A 27,407-nucleotide genomic window follows, 5' to 3' on the forward strand; every position below is an offset into this window, starting at 1 on the left:
TTAAGTGCCATATCCAGCATGAACTCTAATCACTGCCATCGCTGAATGTGAAAGAATTGCTTCGTCCACAGACAACTATCTATCTTTAGTGATTCTTCTCGTCTCACAGTAAGAAATTACCTGAAATAACGTAAAATTAAAATAGTGGTAACTTAAAACAAAAGCAAATACACTGGATCCAATATTGCTGTAATAGTTAAAGTAATTTAGGGACAAGTTTTATAAGTAGATAGCACGTGCTTAATAATATTATCAGAATATCTGGATCTCCTCTAATTTCTTCTATTGAAGGAATCAGAAATACTTCATAAACAATTAAACTCAATTAGGTAACCCAAGTTGTTTGTATGACTACGTATGAAAACCTCCAAGCTGAGGCTTCTCATTTAAATGGTTCCATGTGGATTTGTTTTCATTTGACCATATGTATTTCATCCTGAGAATTGTAACCTCGCAGACTTACATCAAGAAATCACAGCCAAAACTACTATGCTCTCTTTCAGGATCAAGACACACCTAAGAATTCCTGTCTTCCTGTCCCATCCTTCATGGGTTTTTTAAGCAGAAAGCATTGTCCCATGATCTGATGTCCTCAACTTTAATTAAATACTGGAGAGTTAGAATTGATTTAAACTGATGCAAACGTGAAGATAATTAAAAATTGTTATTACTAATGGGAGGAAACAGCTGAAACTTTCAAGAACAGTTCTCATGATTCTGACTTAGTCATTAAGACATATGATGCTTTGTGAAACTTCCAACTGGTTAGCAGAACGTAAGTTACAGTCAAAGGAACCTGTAAAGAATTATGAAATTCATGGGGGTTTTATCTCTAAATTAAGATTCACCAGTTTCTCTCATCAGCCTGCCCTAACAAAGAGGATATCAGTGAAACTGGAAGGATAAAGAACAATCGTTCAAATAACACAATCACTTTTACTATGACAGAAGCAGCAATATCTTTGAAACTATCGCATTGTTTTAACCAACACGATAAATTCAGCACGTACAACACAGAGAAAGAATTAAAATAGGATTGAGCAAGGTTAGAAAATAGCACAATTAAAGTTGTCCTTGAACCAACACGTATGCACTTGCAAACACGACGCAGTCTTCCCTGTCAAGGATTTACATATATACGGATTCTTCTGGACCCCAGAACTATTGCCTCAAATGTAAGCAAAAAAAGCCTTACAATTTCTGAAATTCCATGGCTCATTTGTGGACAACACTGTCAATTGAACAAGGCAGCTTAAGAGCACACAGAAATTCAGATGTATGTAATTAAAGACTATACTGTAAACCACACAAAAAAGTTAAACTTGACTCTCCATTGATCTTCAGTACCTTACACCTAGTTTTCCAGTGTGAACAGACACATTTCTCCTTTGGATGGTTTGAAAGTTGTTTGTTTTTTGGGGTGGTTTTTTTTTCAGTTCCCACTAGAACTCACAAAACAAACTAAGCCTGTGGACCTACATCCCTCTGTCACAGGACTGAACAGGATCACCACTTCAGAACTGAGGAAGGAAAAGTGTGGGGCATGCTGGATCACAGCATAGCCATAAGCAACAAGGCAACTGTGAAGTAAATGCACTAATTTGGGATGCATCAGACAAGGTATTGGCCTTGAAAATAAGGCAGCAGTACTATCATTGTATGGCAACATATTTTCTGTTGTACAAGTACACTTTCAAAGAAAAATATCCTTTCTCACTCAAAAATAAGGATGACTAAATAAGCTCCATACAGAACTGACAAAACACAATAGATGCATCTATCTGCTGTATTAGACACTAAGAACACCTTGCTTACCTCTTAATACATTAAGAGTATTGTTTGCATTAATAATCAGGGGTTATGAAACACAGTGGGGTTTTTTAACACCAATACACTGACTCCCAGACTAGAAGAGGCAACTTCAGTAGAAAACATTCTTCTGGATACAGCCTCTGGATCCTATGAAAGATAACTAACCCATTTCACACTTGCCAAAATGAACAAGCCTTGGGAGCACGCTTAAGACAGTTGTCATGAAGAAATTACACGGCTTGGGACACAGATACGAACATTCAGAGCTTCTGGCAACTAGCCACAAACCAAGCTCCACAAAGTCTATGTAAATATCTCAATTAGCTTTAAACATATTTCATACTGGAAGACAACACAAAGCAATTCCTCATCCACATGCTTACGCTCATACTTCAACAGTCTCAAGAAAACAGCTCCTTCCCCTCACATTGGTGAAAAAAACTGAATGTATTAAAGAAATTTAAATTCCATTTTAGTGCCAAATAGAATTGCAGTACTTACAGCAATCACAAAAAAAAAAATCATATAAACATAAACTCTGTCCTGCCACAAACTTGGTGACAACATTATAAATATTCTGGTAGATTAGGCTGTATCTTCCAACATTCCACAAGCACAGAATGAACGAAAGTTACACAGATAATATCAATAGTTTTCAAACGTATCCCCCAAAGCCCCCATGTTTCAGCTTTTTGCAGTCTGATGTCATCATATCATCGCTGACCCGAATCTCCACCCAAGACCTATCCACAGAACTGAAAACTAATGCGCACAAAGAAAGTTCATCATTCAGGTCCGATAAGATGGGAGAACTACTCCTCTCTTTTTTTTTTTTTTTTCATTTTTTTTAGTAGCAATTTGGTTGTCAGCAAGCCAGGCTCCGTGCTACTCATTATCTTCCAACCATAACCAGTATGGGATATAATCAGTGCAGAGCCAGCCTCAAAGAAACCACGCACCGGGCAGCGCAGTGAAATGCCAGAGCGAGGGTTCAGCTTCCACCAGCCTAGAAGCGATGCTGCGGGAGAGCCCCACCGTCCTCCCCTCCCTTCCTCCGAGGAAGACCTTGGACGCCGGCTCCAGCGACGGCCCGCGGAGCAAGGAAGCAGGCAGGCAGGTAGACCGCGTCGAGGCCGGCCCTAGCTCCGCCTGAGCCGCACGGGCGGGCGGCGCCGCCTCGCCCCTCCAAGGGTGGAGGCGAATAAGCGCTGCGCAACTGAGCGACAGGCCCAGTAATTCCTTGACCGCCACGAAGTCACGGCGCCCGGCAGCTGGAAAGAAACCCAAAGAGTCCCGGCGACCGCGCGACCGCCCCAGCGGCCCCCGCCCCAGCGGCCCTCACCTGCGGGCCCGGCACAGGGCCCGGCGCGGGTAGCCGAGGGCCGCGCCTAGGCCGACTCCATAGCGCGCTCCGTCCCCTCAGCGGCCGCGGCGGAAATCCCGCCCCGCCGCCGCACGGAGAGAGACTCCGGCCCGGGGCAGGCCATTGCTCGCCCGAGCTGCCACTCAGCCGCCGACGCGTGACGTGGGGCGGGCTTCGCGGGCGAGCGGCCCCGCCTACGGGGTGCGGGGAGGTGCTGCCGCTGCGGCTGCCAGGGGCCGCGCGCCGCGGCTGGGCCGGAGCGGGGCGGGGCGGGGCGGAGCGGGGCAGGGCGGGGCGGGGCGGGGCGGGGCGGGGCGAGGCCGGCCGGCCCCTCCCCCGCCTCTTAGGCCGCCTCAGCAGCCTCAGCAGGCGGCGGGTTCTTGGGGAACGTTTGGGCTGCTGCTGCGTATTTTGTCGCGGCTTTCCGATACTGGCGCTCGGCGCGGTGCGGTCTCTCAGCCCATCGAGTGCGGCGGAAACGCGGCTTGGGCAAAGTTTGCCGTCGTCTGCGAGCTCGGGGTTAGCGTAAGGCAGAGCGGGCGGCGCCGCCGGGGTACGTGGGGAAGAAGGTAACTGGGGTCAGCTCGGGCCCGCCCCGCCGCCACCTCCCTGCCGTCACCTCAGTACGGAGCCTACTGAGGCGCGGCCTGTGTGCTCTGCCGCCGTTCGCCCCCGCAGCCACCTCCCGCCCGCGCCGCGGCCCTGGCGGGAGCCCAGCACACTGCAACCAGAGCGTCGAGTCCTGGCAGTCTGGGAGGCAAGGAGGGGTCTACCCCTCTCGCTAACTTTAGCCCAACTCTGTGTTTAAAGGGACCAAAATCAAACAAAAAAACACACTTGAGAAATGTAAGCTAGGCATGAAAAGTAAACGGGACGGGAGGAGGAGGGAAAAGGAAGGTAGTGGGGTAAGGGTCGGTCTCTTTTCCCAGGTGACAAGTGGTAGGACAGGAGGAAATGGCCTAATGTTTTGCCAAGGGAGGTTTAACCTGGATATTAGGAAAGATTTCTTCACCGAAAGGGTTGCTAAGCATTGGAACAGGCTACCCAGGGAGGTGGTGGAGTCACCATCCCAGGAGGGATTTAACAGACGTATAGACATGGCCCTTAGGGACACGGGTTAGCAGCGGGCTTGGCAGTGCTGGGTTAACGATTGGACTTGATGGTCTTAAAGGTCTTTTCCAACCTAAATGATTCGACAATTCTGTGATAATGAATGTACTTGCTATATTATGCCATATACCACTTTAGTAACCTTCAGGGGTTGATAGTATCTCATACTTAAGCAAATAGTGAGCGAAAGTCCTTTTCCTTCAATGTGAGGTATGCCTTGCTTTTAACAATATTTATGTAAAAAAATCATGTAGCCTTTCTCTGAAGTTTACTTCTACACCAATGTGTGTCTTCCTTTAATTACTCTTTTCCTTCATGCTTACCATAACACTTTCTCTGGGGAAGATATAGGATCTGCTATCCACATAGAAAGCACATGTAGACTAGAATTATGATTGTCTGACCAGCCACTTGGAAACAGTGTGAATTTTTATCCTTTGACCAGCTTCACAACAGGTAAGGAACTTAACTGGTATTTGAAACATGTTGCCTTTGCCCAGCTGGCTGCTAAGTTTCAAAGCTGGTGTGGTGGGGAGTTAACTAGTAAGTGAACAGGCATTTCTCAGGCCAATTTTGTTTCACTGGGAAGCAAGGATGTAGAAAACACTGTGATTTTTAATCATTTTCCCCCTATATGCAGGAATACTTAATGAATTTATTAGTTGCTCGTTGCTGTAATACTTGACTACATGTAAATCAGGACTTTTACCTTCTATATTCATTTGGCAGCTTCTGTCAATGTTTGGATGTTTGCAGCTCTGCATTTTTCTGTGATAGCAGTACCACTGTACTGGGAGATCTAGTGACTGAGGAAAAAGGAAGGGAACTCCTGAAAACATAATATGTTTTCTAGTTTATGACACCAATCTTCTCTATCAGGAGAGGATGAATGGAAAAGTTCGTCTCAATAATGGGAGATACTATCTGGAATTTTTTCCCCTGTTTCATTGTGAGGTTGTGGGCAGCATTGCTAGAAGGTATGGATTTTTCTCTAGCAGCTCTATCTGCTGTTATTATTTTGAGGCCAACTGGGGAGCTAACATCGTTCACACAAGTTAGAAGAGATAGCCCTTGCATATACTGTTTTTCCTTCCTGGAATGTTAGAAGTATTCGACAACTTTGTCAATTTTCTGAACTCACGCTTGGGCTATTTTTAAATGGTCATATCTAATACAGGGCATTTACATGCTCAAACAGTATTTCTTTTTTATGTGGCATACCATAGGATTCCCAAGTGAACAGGATGACTGCAAAGGAAAATGCTTTACAAAGATGGATCCCACCAGTTTTGTGGCAGTGGAGAGCATCACAGCTCTGCAGCTGGATTGTACATGAGTACAAAAGCCTACTTTTGAGCAAATCCTTCCAGAAATTTGCGCATGCCAGTTAGGTAGATAATATCTTCATATTACTCGTTGGTTCACTTTATATTTCCAGTCTTCAACTTTTCTTCATTCTTTTTCCTTGCCATGTATACTCTATTTCTCTGTACTATCCTGCTGATGCTCTTATGGCATGAAGGAAACAAGCTGCCATTCTGAGCCTGTTATCAAAATTGCTAGAGTAGTTCACTTATTGTACATATAGACGTTCAGGGAATTTTTCCTCCCTTTTTTATGCATGTTATCTCCCCTGATTTATATCTCTTTTACCTTCTGCCATAATTTTTATACTTACTTTTCAAGTGTACTATTTATATTCCTTTTTCTCACTTTAAACTTATGTTCTGATCAGCTTTAGTTTAGGATTTCACAGTCTGTTACTGTACTGTGTTCTTAAAATATGGACATGCATATACACACGTTTCCTCAAGGTAAACCAGGGGTTTTCTGACTTCAGGCTTAAAAAAGTTTTCCAAACATAATGGAGATACATTTGTATGAAGACGATTAAAAATAAAAGATAAACTGTCCTGTTTAGGATTCAATTCTGTACTGTTTTCTGGAGGAAAAAATCCTCCAGAGTTTTTCACTATATTATGTATATCTTCTTTAGAAATGTACACAAGTAAAATTTGTATCTTTCTCAAAATTATTTTAGCTAATGCTTTAACTCTTGTAAGGCTAATTGGTCAACTAGCCTGCTGATAGGAGACAGTGCCTACATGTAATTCTACCAGGGTATGTATATGTGTTCGGAATTTCTAGGGCAGAAGGATGTATAATCCTAAACAGCAAAGCCAAACTATTGGCCAAGAGAAGAGACAACAGAATTGATCTCTTGTTTTGGAGTCACTTGATCTGAAATATGAGTAGAAGAAGATGGCAGTCTCCTGCAAAAAACTTAATAGTGATCCACCAAACTTTGGTACTTGCATAGAGATTCCTTGTATATCTTGGTAAACAAATACAAAGATTACATCCATTAGGATCTCCGTTATTGCCATGAAGGAATTGATCTTTGTAAAAACATATTTTGATAGTTTGTCAGTTAATTAGAGGTCCCACTCACTTTCAAATACTGGCTCTGGTCTGCCAACGTAGGTTGCATTTGATTGTGGCTGTAAAAGGTTGAGAGATGAGGTTGAGACCTGCCTGAGCAGAGTTGCTAGGGAGAATACTCTGAACCTCCATTTTATTTATGGTAGCTTTAAAGGGAGTATCTTCTAGAACATCTATCTTTACTTGCCACTGAACCGAAGACAGCAGGAAAATGTGTGATTTACTATAGGCTTTCCAAACACAGTTCCCTGGTTCTCTTTCAAAATACAAATATCCATGAGTCTTACTGTAATTCAAAGATGATCTGTCACCATAAAGCATCCTTCAGACCAGCAATGAGAAACTAAATGGAGAGTAAAAGATGATGCATTAATAACAGCAAGGAACAGTAATCATAAAAACAGACCATGTTAAAAGTGCTAAAACCAAATTTTATTCTTACTAGGAAGGGAGTTATGTTACACAATCAGTTTTTCTTCTGGAGATTGTAATATATTCTATGGCAGGGGTTAAATGCACTTTGGAAAATGGGAAAGGATGTCTTGAAATCAGAATTGCCAATGCAGTGAGAGGACTGCTGTGCTCATTATATGTAAGCTTACCTAAACCACCCAGGTCTGTCTGCACTCTTAAAACTTTTTAGTTCAAGTCCTAGAAATGGTCTAATTATAGTAGCATGGACTATCATACTGGTTAATTTATTCTGCAGTATACATAAGTTTCTCCTCACTTTGGTATTCGCATCTGTAATTGGAGGTCATATTCTTTCTTACTTCAGAGTTGCAATATTTTAAGATCTTGTGTGTTTCTCAGGTGGAAAGTGTTATATAATATATAATCTTTTAGGGGCTGATGCTGGGTAAGAGAGGAACTGTTGGCAGGACACTGAAAATTGCTAAGGTAAATCAAATCATCAGCTGAGCAGAGGTCCTGAGCAGGGGTCAAAATTGGCAAAGGACAGAAGGAATTCAGATGAATGACTGAAATCTGGAAGAGCTGGGTGAGTTGGCAACTGAGAAGGGCAGTTAGTTTCTGAACTGTTTGGGGTTTAGGGTGTTTGGGGTTGGTGTTTGGTTTTGGTGGGGTTTTTTTTGCTTTGATTCAGCTTCTGGTTACACCAACCAGAAACTGGTTTAATCTGAAATAAAGACTCTTTAATTATTGTTCAGCAGTACCAGTGAATAGCCTAGCCTGAGTGAAGTAGAGGGTAGATTTAGATGCGATATTAGGAAGAAATTCTGTGCTGTGGGGGTGGGAGGCGCTGGCCCAGGCTGCCCAGAGCAGCTGTGGGTGCCCCGTCCCTGGCAGGGCTCAAGGCCAGGCTGGACGGGGCTCTGGGCAACCTGGGCTGGGGGGAGGTGGCCCTGCCCGGGGCAGGGGGCTGGAGCTAGGTGGGCTTTAAGGGCCTTGCCAACCCAAACTGTTCTGTGATTCTCTAAGTAATACTTTTCCAAGTTCAGGTAGAGGCACCAAGTGAAGAATACAAAAATCTATGTTGTAGCTTGGAAAAAATATGACAAGGACTGTCTGCAGAATGCACAGGTCAGATATATAGAAGGACTTGACAAATAAGATTATTTGGATGAGCTGATGAGAAACTTTGCTGCTTTGGGGGTGAACATCTGCTGGAAGGTCATGCTTGAAATCAAAAAACTAGAAACAAAAATCTGCAATCCTAGTACACCGCCAGAAGTTGTTTGAATTTGTGAGGATGACTAAGAAATTACATTCCCTTCACACTGATTCACAATCATTACCTCAGCTTTCTCCTTTATGATTTTAAGAAGTAATGTCAAGCTCTCCACTAAAATCTTCAAAGAACACGTGCTGAAGTATTACATTTGTCAGTCTCTGATACCTGTGCTTGTAATATTGGACTTGCTCCTGGAAAGCATTGGAGCTGAGTAAGGAAATGGTTGGGAATGAATCCATAGTATATTTTCAGATCTTTCCATAGCAGTAGGTCTTGGTCCTGAGATCTATTGAGCATCATTAAGTAGAGCACTCAGCAGCATGGGTGAATGTTTAAAGCAGGGTGGGGTGGAGGGGGAATGGAAATGCTGGACAAACTTAGCAAGACCAGACTATTTTAGGTTGTTAGCTTCTCATGAGAAACTCATGGTAAGAACCCTGGCCCCAGTGACCTTGCAGAAACTTGTACCATACCCATTTCCCAGCCATAAAATTGCAAAAAATTTCCTGTAGATGCAACTGTGGTCATGTATGAGTTTAGAAATTGGACATATAATGGCACCGGAACGTGCCTATTGGCAGGTGCATTTCGTCTAGATACGTGGGATAGCTGGGAAGAGCTCCTGACCGCCCTTCCCGTGGAAGAGCACAGCGTGACCTGAGGAAAGGCCAGTGCTGCCGTCTGGTAACCCAGTACGGTAAAACATTCTTCCATGCACGTTTTCCAAACGCTATTCTGTCCTAATACAAAGCCTTCAAAAAATGACCTGCCTTCCTTTTTAACAAAACGAACTATACCCTGAAAGAGAAAAAAGATTCACGAGAAGTTACGCATGTTTTCAGTAATTCAGAACCTTGTCCTTTTGTCTTGGCGGGGCTCTGTTTAGCGTGGTAGGGGTGCGGCCTTCAGCGGGGGGACAGCACCGCTGTGGCTAGAGGCGCCGTCGCCGCGGCGGTGTCCCGTTTGCTGCAGGCGGGCCGGGCCGGGCGGAGCGGTCTGTAGCGGGGCAATGCCGTGGCCGGTGCCTTAGGGGCGCGTTGCCCGCTGCGGGCGCCCCCCGCGACGCGGCTTCCCGAGCCGGTAGCGTACCCGCTTCTGACAGAGCGGCGGCTCCTGCGCGGCGGGCTGCCCGGACCGCCCCCTGCGCCGCCCCGCCGCGGCCGCCTCCGAGCCGGCAGGGGGCGCGCCTCGCTCCGGCCCCCGGCGGGAGCGCGCAGGCGCGGCGCGGTGCTGTCGGTGCGGGGATGCTGCTGGTGCTGTCGGCGGAGCAGCGGGCGCACCTGGGCTGTTTGCCGCGGGCGGGCGCCGCAGGTTCGGCGGCCGCGAGTCTGGCCCGCCCGGGGCCCTCGGGGGCGGGGGGGCCGGGCGGCGGTGCGGGGCCGGGCCGGGCCTGGCCTGGCCTGGCCTGGCCTGCAGCGCTCTCCTCTCCTCTCGTTTCAGCCGTCGGCGAGCTGGGGCGCCTGGCGGTGGAGCTTCTGCGGCGGGGCGCGGCGCCGCGGGCCTGCGAGGCAGCCGCCAGTAAGAGCCGCGGGCACCGTGCGGAGCGGGGGGCGTCGCCCCGCCGGGGGCCCGGGGCGCGGCCTCGGCCGTGCGGGGCTGCCGCGGGAGCAGAGGGGGCGGCCGCGGGGTCCGCCAGCGGCTGCCGCCCGCACCCGTGTCCCGGGGCGCCAACGCGCGGGTCGCTCTGTACCGGCGCGAGGAGCGGGTTTGGGGCTTCCCGGGATCTGTTGTTTCGGTTGTTTGCTTCGGGTAGGGGAGCTAACTTGCTGTTTGATCCCCTGGCGCTATTTGAAGGGTGCACAACCCTCGACTTTTTTTTGTTTGTTTTTTCCTTTTCGGTGCGTATTTTGCAAGTTAGCTTTTGTTCAATCTGCAGGTTTGAGTATTGTTGCCATGGTGGCTTCATAGGGAAATAAAAGGTATTTTGTGCTTTTTTTAAAGGAAAACTGAACGTTGGAGTTGACACTGTTCAGCGTGTGGTAGAGGGACTAACATACCTTCTTACTGAAAGCTGCAAGCTCATGGTGAGGATGCTTTTGCGTAATGAGAATTCCGGGATGCGCTCAAGAGATGTCTTTTAAACACTTAATAGCTCTGAAAATACTGATGAGTAGGGAAAACCTAGTTCAAAGGTGTGATGATGTGTACTCTTTTCATTTTAAAGAGAGGTGTCTCTTACACTGTTCTCTGATTAAAACACTGCATCTGTGTGAATGGTTCTGGAATTTGTATTCAGTGTCTGAAGCTAAAACTCGACATTTTAATGGCATGTTGCAAGAACATGTGTTAATTTAGTCCGTGTAGAGAAGCATACAGCAGGGTTAAGCTCCATCTAAATAACAAAACTTGAGTGAAGATCTTGTTGTTCAGCTGCTCTGCAGGAGGCATGCTGTACTAACCCCCTGTTAAGTACTCCTTATGTTTGTCTGACACAGTAGGTTGGAGAGCTTTTTCAGCTCTGGACATCAGAAGTTTGGGCAGGTGTAAGCAGGTATTGAAAGGATAATAGATAATTACTGTTGCCATTGGGAAGACTTTTTACTGTTGATATAGTGGAATATCTGAACAATGGAGAAGGGATACAGAGAGAAGTAATTCCAAATTAAACACAAGCGGGCATTGTTTTGAAGAGCAGGTGGGGAAGGGACTGAAATACTGCAGAATCTTCCATTGAGGTAAGGTGGCTTGACTGACAGATAAATTACAGTGTATTGTGGTAGAGTATTGTTGATCAGAGAATGTGTTACAGTATGAATGCATTGTAAATTGTAATTGTATTATAAGGCCTTAATTGTTATGTCTAGATTTCAGAGATAGACTTCCAAGATTCCATTCACGTGCTGGGATTCTCTGATGAATTGAATAAATCACTGCTGCAGCTGTACCTTGACAACAGGAGAGAGATCAGAAGCATTCTTGGTGAGCTGGCCCCAAAGCTCCCCAGCTACCACAGTCTTGAATGGAGACTGGATGTGCAGGTAACTTCTGCTGTTTTCAGTGTTCTGTATTTTACTTTATATTTTTTTAGCATCATAAACAACTACTAAACAATGAATTTATGTTCTTTCAAAGTCATTGAGTCAGCAGTTTTTCACGTATTTCAAACTGACATAATTCTGTTACTGCATCAAAGATAGCTAGCTATGAGATGAACAGAGTATGTGAAGATGCAAAGTATTTGTTGCTTTATAAAAATGGAATTCATAGCTCCACGTTGTTTTAAAAATGTTAGTGTATACTAAATACATCCAGTCTTAATTACCACCTAATTTTTCAGAAATATTAAGAAAACATCGATTAAAGTGGATTAGTGTTGCTTAATGATAAAGCTAATAGACTGTGTATGTCTTTAATGTAGGTGAAGAGAATTTTTAAAACAGTCCTCCAAGCAGGTCCTGCAAACCTGTTGTGAATTGTAAATACGAAAGCTGATAACCATCTCTTTGTTTGTTTCCTGATTCCTGTTTCATCTGACCTGCTCATGCAGCTTGCAAGCAGAAGTTTGAGACAACAGATTAAGCCTGCTGTGACTCTAAAGCTGCATCTTAATCAGAATGAAGATTACACTGCCCAGGTGTTGCAAACTGACCCTTCTACCCTCCTCCACCTAATTCAGCAGCTGGAACAAGCATTGGGGGAAATGAAGACAAACCATTGCAGAAGAATAGTGCGCAACATGAAATAGTATTGATTCGTGGCTGTTGTGAAGCAACTAAAAACAATGTTCACAAACACGTTTTGAGGAAAAATAAACATCTGGATCAGATGAAATACTCTCCTGTGCCAGGATCTCAAGCTAGTAATTGATTACAGGCTGAATGTCCTGTGATGCTACTTATGCACCTGCCTGATATGGTAGTTGGTTTTGATTTGCTTGCAAATGCAGACATTCACCATGCTATGCTGAGAATTTCTTTAGCTCCAAGTTAGAATAGTTCTACTTGAAGAGCTTTCCTACATTAAGTAGAGCTGTCTCAATATTGTATGGTGCTGCATATTTATTTTTATGTTTATCAAGTAGTTTCTTCCCTTAGTTTTGCTTCTCTTTTGAAAATAGAAAAAAAAACCACGAAAAACACCCTATACTGGTGGGAATGATACTTTACAGGAATGTTTCTTCCATTCATACTTGTGTATGTGTAAGGGCACATGTCAGGCTGCTGCCCTCTTCCTCCAAAGGATTCGGTCAGTGCAGAGGCTGGGTGTTGTGGTGCTTTTCTACCCTTCTTATGCAGTGAAAGAAAGTATAATGAAGCTAACACTGCCATTTTAGTGCAGCTAGCTATAACCCCCACGAGGCAGTCTTGTGCTTTCTGCAGGGAGCAATTGCTGTGGAAAACCCAGTGGCCTAAGCCTGAGTTAGCATACTGATTATATGTAAAGGTGATCTGAAAAATTGCAGAAGTAAAACCGTGGGCTAGGAGGAAGATTAAGAACAGTGCTAACTTCTGCTAAATCTGATCTTGATGTTGTGATGCAACAATTTTTATTCCCATTCAGATGATGTGCTCATAAAGGAAAGACTAGCCAAGTGTTGCAACATAAATGATGCTTTTCTGTTGTCTTACAAAGGTTATGTCAGAAGTCTCTTCCCAATTGTATTCTAATGCAATATTTTGTAGCTTTCATGACTAAGGTTAAATAGTTTTACTAATGTTCTACCATCACTAGTGGAGGGGGTGCGTTGTAAAGCCCTTGAAGTGTATTGGAGAGGCAAGAGAGAACCATAACACCTACAGATCTGGCAGTAACTGTATTAGCTGTTTTTCACGGCAGCACCATAAATTTTGGTATTAGTTGGGTCTCTACATTCACAAATGCATTATTTTCTTACTCTTATGAATCTTTGTATCTTTGAGAAGGTACCATTTTGAATGAAACCTGCATGGAAGAAGTGCTTTAATCAGTAACGCTTAATACCACTTTTAAAAAGTTAGTTTTCTGGAATGTGGAGTTGCTTATTCTGTAATTGGTCTATATAGTGTGGTAATGGTGTGAATAAACTTGATTTCTTCTTCCACCTATGAATCGGCAGTGTGTTTCATGGACCACCAATATGTGGTGACTTTTTTTTTCCCCATAAAATCATAGCATTTTTTTTCACATACAGTATGTGGTAATTAAATGTGGTCAAATGTTACTACTTGGGATGTCTGATTAATATTTTTTTATGTAATTGGCCAATGTTTTCAGGTGAAACACAAGAACAGCCTATACGTAGGCCAATTTTTTTCATTCCATCTCCTGCCTGTAGCCATAGTCTAGAACTCATGGCAGCAAACTAGAAGTTTTTGATACAAGTCCTAGAAGCTTTTTGTGTCTCATCTCACTGCTGCCCTATGAATCTGAACATCTCACTGCTGCCCTGTGAATCTGAATTTAAGCTTTCTTTTAAACTTTTTCAAAAAAGAAAATCAGCTGCTGTAGAGGTAGTTGGTATGGTGGTCAGTGCTAGCAACTTATGTGTGTCACACCCTGAAGTATGTGCTAGAAGAGAAGGAGGGGGCTTCCCTCAGTGATCATGAGTAAAATGGACAGTTCAAAGCAGATTTTGTGAATGCAGAATGTCATTAGAAAGCCTGCATATTCCTGCCCTGCTCCTCCCGCCCCTTTTCTTTTAAGCTTACTACAGTAGTGTAGAAGTAAAAATTGCAGCACTGAATGGTCTTGTTTCATCTAACAAAAATGACCTGAATGGGGCAGGGTTAAACTCTGAAGCTGGGTGAAATTTATAGAGAAATGCAAACTGCGGTAGTGATCCATGAACAGACTTGAGGAGAAAGGTAAGGAGAGAGGTCCTTTACACCAAGCATGTTGCTTTTGAATGGTACCTTTCGGTTTGTTCTGGGGAGGAGTACTGAGCCTGGAAGGGCAGCTTCTCAGCAGCTGGGGCTTTTAGCTTAATCATCAGAAAGGTGGATTTGCCTGTATGTGAGGTTGGAACAGGTCTTTCTACTACAGCTCTGCAAATACCCCTGGCCGCACAGCACATGTGACAGCTGCCACAACAGGAGTACTGATGTGCAGACAGAGCAGAACTACATCTAAACCGTGGTGATCAGCGTGAGTGCACAGCAAATGATGCTTGATGATGATGCAGCCATGCTGTGGTGAGTTACCAGTGTTGGAATTGCCTGTTTTGCAGGGCAGTTGAAGGTGCACAGTGAAAAAGCATCTACTTCCATAACCTATAGATAGCAGTGAAATAATTCAATTGTGGATCTGGATTTTTTCAGTTTTAATATAAATTCTGTCCAAAAAATAAAGGTGATACAAAGTTGTCTTTTCTTTTTTTACTTGTTTACTCTTGTGAACTTGCAATTGCTTTATAGAAACCCTTGAACAAGATACAGCAAGTACAAAGCATTATTCACAAGCTATTAAAAAAAAACAAACGTAATATTGCTACTTGTAACCCATTTTCTTTTTAATAGGCTTTTTAAAATTTGCTCTGGTATCTAGCCTTTAAAAGCAAAGTTGAATTTGAGGCTATTTCTGTACTTTTTGGTTTGGTTTTGATTGATTTGGGTTTTTTTCTTGCAAGTCTAGAAGAACTGATGATTTTATAACACAAAAAAGTAACTTTCAACTTACCTCTTAAAAAGTTCAGTAACTTACTTTTCAAAGTGACCAATCAAATTCGATTTGTAGGCAGTGCTACATATTAATCTTTTACAGACCTCAATTCTGAATAATCTGTGAGGAACTTGAATGTGTTACTATTTCATCTTTAGAGATCTATTAAGTGTGGAACATGATCTGTTACCCTCTGTGCAGAACTTCCATATGTTTTGTGTTACTGCAAATTTAACTTTGTTTTGCAGAACTGCCCTTCCTGTATGTGTCAAGTAACTTCTGGTTTTATGGAGCAAGCAACTTGTGAATTGCTCCTTGGCACCTTTCTGATAGACCACTAAATCCAGGCACACTTCATGTCAGTGCAGAGTGCAAGTGCATAGAACAATCCAATTCATTTAAGCATAAACTAGATTATTTTCTTAAAAGCAGTTAGGCTCAGCCCTTCGCTATATGCTTCTCAACAGATAGGTATCCTGGTTTATTTTTTCCTGGTCTAAACAGCAGAGGGCAGAGAGTTTTATTTTTATAATCTACAAAGCCTAAGTTTTGCTATACCATTATTTTCACTGTCTTCCGATAAGAATTGTTCATAGTCTCATGACAGCCTGGAATGTGTTTCACCTTGTATTTTCCAAATTTGTGATCAATTTTAAACTGAAAACAACAAAATTTCCAGTTTTCAACCACTGTAAACCATTGCTTATTGATTCTGCTAATGACTTTACTAAGCCACTTAGCAAAGAAAGCAATATAACCCAATTCTTAAAACTTCTAAAACTCATAAAACAGGATAATGTAATTGGTTTGGTGGTGTAAAATGATAATATTTTAAGTACTGAGTAAACTCAAGAAGCAATGCTTTTCTTCCTCCTGTTTTGTTTTGGGTTTTAAATGAACTCCATATGATCACTGTCCATTTTGTAATATCGATTGTTAAAGTTTCTGATCCAAGTTTTAATCAATTTAATCAGTCCCTGAAGCATATTTACTCTCCTACAAGCTTTATTTTCTTGTACTTTTGCTTGTGCCTGCTATGCTTTCTTGCAAGCCTTGAATGTACTAGACTAAATACTTTCTCACCTTTTAACTGGCTAATTAATTCTGTTTCTTGAATTACGTGGGGAAAAATGTGTTTAAACAGCTATGGAATTTACATATACACATATATAAATAAAATCAGTATCTGAACTTTGGATTAGGCCTACAATTCTCATTTAACAGAAACCCCACTGAACCAAGATTTTTGTCTTAACATTGCATTTTTAATTTCATGTTAAATGCATTAGACCTGTTTTAGTGCTGTTTACAAAATGTGTCCATGTATAGACTCAAAGGTATGAATGGTGATCTTGTTTCAGTTCCAGTTTTTATAAGAATGGCTGTTTCCTATACTGTGACTTTGTAATATTAACAATAGTGTGTAGGGAAGGAAGTCCAAGATGAGGAATAACCTGGCAAAGCTCCATGAGTAAAGCTCTGCTGTTTCTTACTTACCTAAATGAAGGGAAGGAAGTCTCCTGTCACTCTATGCTTAGCTTTGTGGTCAGGGTTGGGTATATTAGAGCACAGTTTCTCCCCCCCCCCCCCCCGCCCAATATTCTAGCTGATTTTTTATTTTCAGGATAAATATAAATTGTGGCAGTCCGATTACTGCAGTTGTACCTTGAAATCTGAAATTTCACTCACCTATCAAATAATTTGTATCAATAGAAAACAATATTATTCCATTTAGGAATAATACTGACCAAGTATGCTGCAGAACATATGAGATACACTTATTACCCACCCCCCCCAACGTTAAAAATGTAATGAGCTTCTACTGATCTTACTGTTTTCCTTTCCCTATCTATTCCTCTGTCAAAGTGTTGTTTTTTGGCAAAAGGAAAACTTATGTAAATAGATTAAAACTGAATTTCACTTTATGGAATCTGTCTTGCTCTGTAGCGTGCTTGTGTGTGTGTGTGAACATTCACAGTGCTACTCCTAGTGCTCCCAACAGATATTTAAAATACCAGAACTGCAGAAGTCAAGAAGCTTCTGTACCAGGCCTTTCAAGCATTCTGTGATCGTAGATCTACTTTAAGATAACAGAAAATTTTCTTTTTAGGTTAGGTTTGTCTTTAGCAGAAGCCCTAAGTAAGGCCTAATTTTAGAGAAATCCCTCAGTACTTACGTTATTACTGAAACAAAACCTGTTGTAAATGCTTTTGTTCTGCATTTCAGAAATTGGTTAGTAATTTCACATGGGTGGCCTTTAAAATCACCATTGTCTATGCTTTTCTGCATCCTAATCTATCTTCCAATTTCCAATCTAAGAACTCCCCAGTTTCCCAAATACTTCCCTGTCCTCGCTGGGGATTGCAGGTTCGGATTTTGCTGACAGACCGGTACTGGTCTGAAGGGGAAAGCATGAGTGTGCCTTACCCATGTCAGTCACTGGGCAGCCACCTTGGCCCGTAGCGCAGGCAAGGTTGGCTAACTTTGCATGAACCCAGACCAAGCACAGTGTTCAGATGTTCCCTTCTGCCAGCTGAGCCCTCTGGTTACAGCAGCGTCCAGGGAGCAGATGGCTGCAAAGCAGCGTGAGGGATGAGTGCAACTGGAACTGCTCCAAGCATATCTGAAGCAAAATAGTCGGTGCTTTGAGAACTGAGAATTCAAGCCCCAACAAAGCTAACGTGGAATCTTTTGAGCAACTTTGTTAGGTAAAAAAGGTGAGACTTCATTGTTTGTCTTGATTTAGTAATTATTAGAGGTTGTGTCAGTTCTTAAAAAAGGTTTTCTTTGGCGATCTTTGCTGCTTCATATGATCTGAATGCTGAGGGAATTTCCTCCTAACTGCGGCTAATCTAGGGATGTGTTACAAAATCTCTTATCGCAAAGCAGTCTAGCATACAGTCTCATAGCAGATGAAGTCAAGAATTCACAAGAAAACAAGATGCATGCCTTTTATAAATCAGTCAACAAATATCCCTAACAAGGATGCATGCATTTTGAGTACTTTTCATGTAGGTTGTTTTTATCATACAAAGTTTTCTTACTCATCAAAAAGAGTAAGTTCTATAAGCACGCCTTTTAATTTTTTAATACCTTGCTGCACCAGGTCCAGTTTTTCAGGTCTTCCTCATAAAAATCATGAAACCAAGAGAAGAAAAGCAGTGCTGTGTCTTCCACTCTTCCCAGGTATTGCCATTAGAAAAAAATGTGCCGTTTTATCTCTGTCAGACTACATCTTCACATCATGGTCTCTCAGCTAAAGGATGGAGATGTTTGCTTACTTCTGCCCACCTGAAGAACAAAGGTTCTCAGTGGTCTGCATGCCAGCACCTGCACCCTGGCTTGTCCCCATGCAGCTACACAAAAAGGGACGTGGATGAGGAAAGGTACTTTTTTTTTTCTGCTTCGCTAGGTTTTTCTTCTGTCATGTTCCATGGCAGCACCACATCTTAAGTGACTGGTTTTAGACTGGTCAGCTTTTAACATCTCCTAGAACAACTTGCCTCTTATCCCTGCTAGTTCTCCCACAAAGGTTAAAAGTTAGTATCAAGGATGATTTTCCAGGCAAAAAGAAAACACAGGATGAAAACAGGGAATACTGATCATGAATGTTCTTGTCACTTGGGGAAATAGAGGATCCTGCAATTCAAAAATACACAGAACAAGTCACATGGGCCTTATCTTCTGCAGAGAAGGGAAAAGGTGAAATACATAGCACTGAGCAACAAGTACAACCAACAACGTGTGATCAAGCTGCATTAAGAAATATATGACGCTGCCTTCTCAGGTGTTTCAATATATATACACACACTTAATATATATACACAATATAAAACACACCAGTGACAACTGGTATGTTTTACACTAACAGCAGCAGCAGGATGTTGGAATAATTAGGCTGTGTTTCAAATTGCCCTGCTGAGCTCGAGCAAGTCCTATACCCTCTGTATGAGACACAGGAAATTCAAACTGGAAGACTCACCTAAAATATTAAATCTGATTGTAATTAGACTATTAGCTTTGTTTCCTAGCAAAATCTGTCAGAGAACCATCTCTGTGTACATGCAGCTTTTATTAACAAAAAAGAAAACTGTATCTTACTGTATCTTTCTGCAAGTTAAATTAGTTATGCTAGGAAAAGTACTTTTCATGCTGGTATGAGTCTCAGCACTGTTCTGCACTACCCTGTTGCTAAAGTTTGCAAAGATATTCCGGAATGCTTTTTCTTCTGCAGCTACTCCTTTAATTTAGTCTTGTTAGCTGGGTAATTATTCTGGTATTGTCAGCAGTGTTCACACAGGGAGCCTACCAACATAACTATTCCAGAACAACTCTTGCCAGTAAGATCACACTGTGTTAAGCAATTTCTTTTTTGCTTTTTGCAATTCTGGACTTTTATCCTGAAGCACCAGAGCAGATCAGATCCCAGTTTATTTTCATATCTATTTTAGGACTTATTTACCCCACCGAATTTGGCCAAAAATCATATTTCAAATCTGTCTTGAGTAACTGAAAGTCTTAAAAGACTAGTTGTTTTTCTGTCCTGTAAGCATTACCACCACGTTCACGAAGGTGAATTTGTCTCCTAATTAATTTATGTGCATAATACATCAGCAAGCCTCATTTTCATCAGCATTAAGCTACCTGGAACAAACTGATTATGGTGTGCCTGGGTTTTTTGTTCCACTGTCTTCTTGGGAGGGGTAATCTCAGTAAAGAAGCTGAAACAAGTGGCTGTACTGTAGTGACTTCTGATGCGGCTTCAGCTGTTTGCAAACCAGACACTGCAGCTTTTCCCAAATCACTGTTGCAAACTGTTTAAGTGTAATCTGACTTTGTATTGACGTGGATGAGCAGTGTTTGTATGTCCCATTCCGCTGGCTTTGCTGGAAGGGGAATAACCTCTGAGACACAAACATTGGTGCAATTTTTTTGGTTAGCACAGCTGTTTGTGAAATGAATGTCTGAGCAGTCATCTACTATAGATGTTCACATAGCTTTCTTGCCAGTAAAATTACATCAACTTATAAAACAACATGAACTCCGCTGACAGCAGTTGTGGGGTTTTTTTGGGGGTTTTTTTGCTAGCAGACTGTGTCCATGTTAGAGGTTTTGCTGGCTTGGAGATGTTGGCTGCAGAGGTATGCTTACACAGCTATTTTGGTGAAACTTTGTAATACGCACCAGGTCTTTGTATTAAATAAAACGTATCACCATTGTCTCCAGGATATGCTTTGCGTGCATTCTGAGGTGCCAACCAGAGTGTAAAAGCTCTTAGCTACCTGAGTAACAAATAGCTGTAAAATGCACACAGGTAAAAACAGAATCTTAGGCATTGACCCCTTTGTTAAAAACCAATACGTTTACTGAAGTATACCTTCTCAGAAGTCTCTTGAAAATCAGATTAACACAGAACAATTAGCAAGATCATAACATACAAAAAAGTCTTATCAGATAATACCCAGTTGCCACAAGTGCAAATAAAACTTACTAATTTGTGTTACAGACTCTATTTTTTTAAGTGTAAATGTGTATGATGCACATGTATACCTTTCGATAATGAAACTTCATGTAACATGTTTACCATTGCATCATATTCTTTGTCCTCCATTATTTGTTTTAGAGGAATAGAAGCTTTCTTTTTATGTATGGCTTTTCTTCACTGAAGTATATGCAAGCAACTAGATGTAGTTAATGAGTGCTTAAAGTCTCTTTGCATAGTGCATACCCAAACAGAAATTGTGCGTGCTTTTACTGGTCTATACTGTGTAATTGTTACTCAGTTACTCAGAAGGCATGAGATTTTTCCAGGGAATCTAAAACGTTTTATTTTATAACAGATATCACACATGAATCTTCATCTATGTAGCCTCTCTCAGAAAAAAATTAATGTATGCAGGGCTTTGATACAAAGCAATGGATGCTTTAAAAATCACAACCAGTGGTATTGTGTCTTTAAACCATTAGATGCTCATTATCTAAGGGTACATTTGAAAGTGCGCTTATTTCTTCCGATCTGTTTGCTCAGCTTCCACTGAAGTATAGACTGATTTTGCTGCTAGAAAATGTATGACAAAGAGGGATACTCAAAGTACTGTACTTTTGTAAATCCTTCAGCTGAAAGAAAAAAAAAAAAAGTCTGCACTATTAGAAAACATTTGAATAGCAGGTGAAATTGAGATAATGTTATTGTCTTGTTTTTTATAACGTATGATCTTGTAATTAGTAGAAAGAAGTAATGATAAGGAGGCTTTCTATGTCACATTTGTGGTTGTTTCCTTTATCACTTAATCCAATCCCATTGTGATGGAAGTGTCATTGTCTTCTGAGGGCTTGAACACACCAAATAGTTTTCTGTAAAAGCTGGTGGTCATATCCTATTTTTGTATGCAAAGAAGGAAGTTTCTATTTTCTAAACAAAGAATAATAACAACAATACTATGAAAATTTATTCTCACAGTGTTAATCACTTTCAGATTGGTGGGGAAAGATGCTTAAGCTTAGACCAAGTGGTACAATAGCAGCTAATTATATTACTCGGTAGAAAGTGCAGCTGAAATGCTAACATCTTGCTGAAGAAGACAGTTCTAGCTGTAATAAATACTACTTAAGTTTAGAACCAATGTGCACTTACTTATGAGATGCCACACTGTCTCATGGAAGTGGTCAAATTAATGTATATGGCACCATGAGTGAAATTATCAGAACCTTCCCTTGAATAGGCACGTCATCGGGAAAGGAATGTAATAGGTAGATGGGTGTGTCTTTACCCAAGGATGCGGAGGCCTGGAGGAAGCAAAAAAGCCCTTGTAAAGGCTGTATCAAAAATCCCTCATGCTCACATCATTATCTGTACAATAACTACGTGTGTGTGCATGCACACACACAATCATCTAACACCCAAAGGTTTTAAGCAAGGAAATTTTAGAACAAAATGATATCCAATATCTGCATAACCCTGGAGCAGGTGCTGCAATTAGCACAGCTGTGTGAACTATTAAAAATGTTAGCAAGTGAGCCAGTAAGGAAGCAGTAGAAGAACAGTACAAAAGGATGTAATGGAAAATTCTTAGGGAAGGGAAGCATAAACAAGTCTCCGGAGCACTGGTTTCCTGACCAGAAATATAGCAGATGTGGCAAAAAAACCCCACAAACCAACAAAAAAACTCAAGGAGATCTGCCTAGCCAATGGAAACATGAACAGGAAATGTAAGGAAAAATAAATGACAGGGAATGTTTGTTAAAACAAGGAAACGAGGAAATGCACAAGCAAGATTTGTTCCATAGAGCTAGCTGATCCTTGTCCAGTATTCATGTACAGGCTTGAACTGTCAATCTCAGAATCTACATTACCATCATTAGATGTAACACCGATCAAGGGGAAAAGGTTGTTCAAGAGTCGGGTCCAAGTTCCAAGCTGAAGAAGCTAAATGAAGTTCAGAGTAGTCCATGCTTCTTAAGAAGGAAGTTCAGAAAAAGAGTACTTACCTAAGACTTTTCTAATGTAGATTCTGATTACTGAGGAGGATGTGTTCTTATCAATCAGCATAGCCTGGAGTCTGTCCAAAATGCAGAAAATGAAGAAATGCATTACTAAGATAAAGTGGTGTGTTTGTATAGACCATGTGTGATGTCTGTATGTGTGCAGTCATAAAAACACCATATGCTTCCTATCGCAAAACCAACACTAAAGCTGGAAAGTGAAGAATATTATCTTTTATAGGTGCAGCTACTGAAATTAAGCAAATTCTGGTCACATCACCGTTCAAAAGTTGTTCTAACTGCACCAAAAAAAGAGAGGCAAGATTTAAAAGAACTGTATATATTACATTCGCTTTATGGAAAGCCTCAGGAATGCATTTTGATGACAGCTCTGTCTTCCAGGACAGACTAGCAAGAGGACAAGTGACTGGGAATGCGTGGTCAGGATAGATCCACGAAGCATCACAGCTGCATTTGAAATACCACCTCCGGCTAGTGAGTTGGGAAGCTTTCTGATACACCTCTGCGCGGAGTTCGCCCCTGTCAGCCAAGGGCTAACCCTGGCCCTGCCCCGCAGCGCGGCGCGGCCCCCCGCCTGCACCCCCGCTGTCACCGCTCCGCGGCGGAGCTCGTACGCCAGCTAACTCGGGAGTCGCGTTCGCTTCCAGCAGCTGGTATCACCCGCGAGCTTCCTGCACAGTGGTGTTACAGCAGAGCCAGTCAGGCTGGCAGAAATGAGGTTACATCAGGAGAGAAAACGCTCCCCGTTCCCCTGGGCACTGAATCAGCGCTGCGCGGCGGGAGGGTGCAGCCGCTCCGCCTGCTGCCGGCCGGGCCGGGGCAGCGGCGCCCGCCGCAAAACCACGGGGGCGGGCGGCGGCCAGCGGGGCCGTCGCATTCATCCGGAACGCTCCGCCCGGCCCCCACTAACTTCGTGCGGGACGCGGAGAGCGGCGGCCTGGGCGGCGGGGTGGGAGGACAGGCCCCGGCAGGCTCTGAAGGACGCCCCGGCCCGCGGCGGCTGCAAGCACCCGAAGCTTCCGCGGCAGTTGCATAACGGCCGGCGGGCGGGCGGGAGGGGCCGGCGCGTCCCCTCGTCCCGCCGCGGCCCGGCCTGGGGGAGGGCGCCGCGCTGCCCGAGGGGCTGACCCGCCCGCCCCTCTGCCGGCCGCCTGGGACACCGACGCTGCCGGCGGGGGCGCAGAGGCACTCCCCGCGCCGCCGCGCCGCCCGCCCGCTCCGGCAGAGCGGCGCCGCGCCCAGAGAGCCGCCCGGCCGGCTCCGAAGGGCACGTCCTCGGCGGCGGCCTGTGCCGGGGCCGGCCTCGACGACTGCCTGCCCCCCGGGCCGCCCGCGCCCGCTGCCGAGTGGAAAATGAACCCCGCTCCCGCGCCTCCGCCGCCGGGGCAGCAAGTGATCCACGTCACGCAGGACCTGGACACGGAGCTGGAGGCGCTTTTCAACGCGGTGATGAACCCCAAGCCCAGCTCCTGGAGGAAGAAGATCCTGCCCGAGTCCTTCTTCAAGGAGCCGGACTCGGGCTCGCACTCGCGGCAGTCGAGCACGGACTCGGGCGGCCCCCCGCCGCGGCCCCCCGCCGCGCAGCACGTCCGCTCCCACTCCTCGCCCGCCTCGCTCGTGGGCTCGGTTGCGGCGCAGCAGCACGCGCACCTCCGCCAGCGCTCCTACGACGTGACGGACGAGCTGCCGCTGCCGCCCGGCTGGGAGATGGCGCTCACGCACACGGGACAGCGGTACTTCCTCAAGTGAGTGCGGCGGCGCTGGGGAGCGCGGCTGGAGCGACTGCGCTCGGCGGTGGCCGCGGCCCCGGGGCGAGCGGGCGCGGGGTCTTGGGCCGGAGGGCGGTTGCCGCGGCCTGGGCCGCGCCGGGGAGGGCTGTCGGCCAAGTGTCGCGCCGGGCGGCCACGGCTGGCGTAGAGGAGCGCGGGGTTGGTGGCCGGGCCGGCCGCGAGCTGCGCCGTGAGGCGAGGGCGACGGGGAGCCCGGGGCGGGCGGCAGCGCCGTGAGGCGAGGGCGCTGACGCGCTCCAAGCTTGCGGTGGCTGTCAGAGCCCGGGGAGGGAACTCGCCGCCTCACCGGCGGGCAGGGCCAGACGAGCGGGGCGCGGCGGCCGGCCGGCGAGGGCCGCAGGGCTGCTTCCAGAATCGGGGGTAGAAGCCCTGCCTGTCGGCTGTCTGTTCCTTGTTTCCCTCTTGGCCACACGTCCGAGAAACTAACTTTTAAAAAGTAAGTTTAATAGCAGTCGTTCCAGGGCGTTTTCTACACTGAGGGAAAATAGGACGCTGTGTGTCTTGCAACCCGTTGGAAGCAAAATAGGCCGTGGATGGGGGGGAAATGTGTAACCCGGGCCACCGGCTCTCCGATGTTCCTGTCGTAGGCGCCTTTTCACAGCCGGGCCGTGCTGCTGCAGTACAAGTGGTGTGGGTTATATTTATAGCATCCATATCTTTAGGGACTTGGGAGTAGGCTTCCTTATTTTGGTGACAGGTTTTTGAGAAGTGTGGTAACATAACTGCCTATCCCTTCTAGTCAATAATTTTGGTCAGGGTGTTTTATTTATGACATTCAGAATTTGATTCAAAGCAGTTTAATAAGCCTGAAAATAGGTGAAAATTGTAACATGTGGTAAGGCCACGGTGCCTTATTTTGGTCGGTTCTGTATCTCTGCTCCAGGTTCACTGCAAATCAAGTGGCACTATTAGCCCGGTAGATACACAGTGGCAGAATGTTTATGAATGAAAGAAAACATTTATTGATGAAGCATCTGCCTAAGGATATTGAGGCAGTTAAACTGCTAGGGCTACAGGAGATCATTTAATTGTGTACCCCACAGCCTTCTCAGTCAGAAGAGCAGTGTCTCGAGTTCATACTCTGTGTGCATGTGTGTGTACTCAGCTATGATAAATGGCATATAGACAATGCATGAAGGGAAAGGTAGAGGATGTTAGCTGTTTAGAAAAACTAATAAATGCATAATTTCCACGATTCTACAGTGACTTCTTTGCATTGTGTCTTTGGAATCTACAAAGGAGTAATCAAGAGCCCAGCCTTTGAATTACTCAGCACATGGATGTTCTGCCAGTTGTCACACTCTGAGCTACTAGGAAAGCACGAAAACGTGTTTTGGGTTTTTTTGCCATTCTGTATGTTACTGTATCAGTTTATAATGCTGAGTGGACATGTACCAGAGTCCAAACTGAGGAGTTTTTCATTAATTTGATTTATCACTTGAATGAGAAGATCTTGTTGCTCTGCACTTTGCATGTGTGTTTCTCAGTAGAACAGGGCAGAGAAGAAGCAGCTGACTAGTAGGAGCACAGTAAGAGATAATTTTAAAATAAATACTTTACACACATTCTTGCTAGGGCTCGGCCAGCAGGTGCTTTCAGGTAGCTCTGGCTAAAAATTGCGTAACGTAATCTTTGTCTGCTGTTTGGGTTTTGACTAATACCAAAATGAGCTCATGTGGTTTCACCTTCCTGTCACACATATCTGACATAGAGGCAGAGTTTTCCAAGTTGATGGAATCTTGTTACTTAGGCAAAAAAATGCCACTCCTTTATTGAAAAGAAGTATGGATAAACCCCCAAAGTGACATCAGTGTTTTTCCAAATCCTGTCAACAGTAATAGTCTGATTATCAACATCCTTTTTTAATATAAAATAAATTTTTCACTATGTAATTTGTTACCTATGTTAGTCTTTATTTTATTTCCCCAGTTCTATTTATCCAACAGAACTTTTCTCAGTTCTGTGAAAAATAATTGAAATAATGTATTTCTCTATATCTATAGCGTATTTCTTTACAGCTCGATGCTTTGGGGAGTAACAGCTATAAAATGATCACATGTAAAATATTACAATTCATAAGTGTTGTAATGCTTTTCAGGTGAAAATAGAATTGTCTGCAGAAATTTTAAGAGCACTTATGGAAGCAGCATTTAAAACTATGTGCAATAATAAATATAGGGTTCAAGTCCGATGATATGCTTGAAAATCACTATTTGGCTAAACCAGGCTTACAAGCTTACATTTTCCTGTATTTGAGGCAAAAAAACCCCCACCACACCCCGCTCCCTTCCCCTTCCAGCTTAATGAGAAATACTTGTTCATAGTTATTAGCAAAAAAAAACCCAAGAAATTGAGAAGCAAATTAAGAGTAAATAGCCAAATGGGGTCCTGTTAAAGCCTTTATTATCTCTTGAAGTTTGCAATACAATTTGTTGTATTTAAACATATTGTCAAGAATTATTAAGCAGAAGTAGTGGTGCAGTTTCAGTGAACAGTGAGCTAACCTTGTTGACAGGGAACCAGCTATAACTTGAAGCAGTCGCACTCCCTGCATGTCAGTTCCTGCAGAAATTTTCTGGCTGTGACTGGAAGAAACACAAGTACCCTTGGGGACCACTCCACCCTGTAATTAAATACCAAACTGCAGAAGTGGGGGATGGAAAACAGACTAACTAATGAACACAACAGCAGTGTTATCTGAAGCATTTTTCTGTGTGTGCGTGTGTGGAAAAAAATTTAAGTGTGATTTATTTCTGATAAAAAGGGTTTCTGGAGAGACAGGCAATCTGCTTTGCGTAGCTCTTATGTAGGTAAGTGGGAATATCAATTGTGTATTGATCCACATGCTGAGCTGTGTACACATGTTCTGTAAGAAGAATTTTTCAAGTACTACTTTCCACTGATTTGTTTTTAGGTGGTACAGCCTCATATTTCAAATGAAGACTAAGGTTTTAATGTTTTCTCAGTGTGTGTACGGTGCTGCTTGGTCAGACTCTTTGATTTAATTCCAGAAGTAAACTGATTATAGAGAGTTTGGGGTTTGCATGGAACAGATTGGTGAGACTGTTGCCTCTGTTATCTTTATCACACTGGTTTTTAAAGCGTTACAGGGAACATT

General features: G+C 43.8%; 3 protein-coding genes and 1 long non-coding RNA gene across 11 annotated transcripts in view; 2 read left to right on the plus strand and 2 right to left on the minus strand.

The window, feature by feature from the left end:
• RNF13 (ring finger protein 13) overlaps positions 1 to 3,308 on the minus strand; it is a 44,727-nt gene extending 41,419 nt beyond the window's left edge. For 2 of the 3 annotated variants that reach the window (XM_055723508.1, XM_055723510.1), the window contains exon 1: positions 3,155 to 3,308. The gene's annotated coding sequence lies outside the window, so the exon portion shown is untranslated. The remainder of the gene's footprint in view (positions 1 to 3,154) is intronic. The other variant, XM_055723509.1, reaches the window with a different exon arrangement.
• Positions 3,309 to 9,593: 6,285 nt separating this feature from the next.
• Positions 9,594 to 13,440, plus strand: COMMD2 (COMM domain containing 2). Of its 2 annotated transcripts, XM_055723354.1 has the most exons (5): positions 9,594 to 9,731; positions 9,861 to 9,938; positions 10,362 to 10,444; positions 11,225 to 11,398; positions 11,908 to 13,440. In XM_055723354.1, the coding sequence occupies exons 1-5, from the start codon at positions 9,665 to 9,667 to the stop codon at positions 12,103 to 12,105; spliced, it is 600 nt and encodes a 199-aa protein (XP_055579329.1). In that variant the 5' UTR covers positions 9,594 to 9,664; the 3' UTR covers positions 12,106 to 13,440. The 2 variants fall into 2 exon arrangements, with proteins under 2 accessions (XP_055579329.1, XP_055579330.1); XM_055723355.1 differs by lacking the exon at positions 9,861 to 9,938 and having other exon boundaries at positions 9,650 to 9,731.
• A 4,493-nt stretch (positions 13,441 to 17,933) lies between these two features.
• Positions 17,934 to 24,279, minus strand: LOC114014497 (uncharacterized). 5 transcript variants are annotated; one of them, XR_008734393.1, is made up of 3 exons: positions 22,485 to 23,394; positions 21,631 to 21,782; positions 17,934 to 18,635 (listed from the first exon to the last, which is right to left on the minus strand). It is a non-coding gene; the product is annotated as an uncharacterized LOC114014497 (long non-coding RNA). The 5 variants fall into 5 exon arrangements; XR_008734394.1 differs by lacking the exon at positions 17,934 to 18,635 and adding an exon at positions 24,150 to 24,279 and having other exon boundaries at positions 20,340 to 21,782; positions 22,485 to 22,555; XR_008734395.1 differs by lacking the exon at positions 17,934 to 18,635 and adding an exon at positions 23,913 to 24,052 and having other exon boundaries at positions 20,340 to 21,782; positions 22,485 to 22,555.
• Positions 23,411 to 27,407, plus strand: part of WWTR1 (WW domain containing transcription regulator 1) — a 77,879-nt gene continuing 73,882 nt past the window's right edge. Inside the window, exon 1 of the mRNA XM_055723353.1 lies at positions 23,411 to 24,244. Coding sequence (XP_055579328.1) covers positions 23,853 to 24,244 — 392 coding nt within the window. The 5' untranslated portion in view covers positions 23,411 to 23,852. The remainder of the gene's footprint in view (positions 24,245 to 27,407) is intronic.

The sequence above is a fragment of the Falco cherrug genome, chromosome 11 (genome assembly GCF_023634085.1).
Source record: "Falco cherrug isolate bFalChe1 chromosome 11, bFalChe1.pri, whole genome shotgun sequence".
In the NCBI taxonomy this organism is placed as follows: Eukaryota; Metazoa; Chordata; class Aves; order Falconiformes; family Falconidae; genus Falco; species Falco cherrug.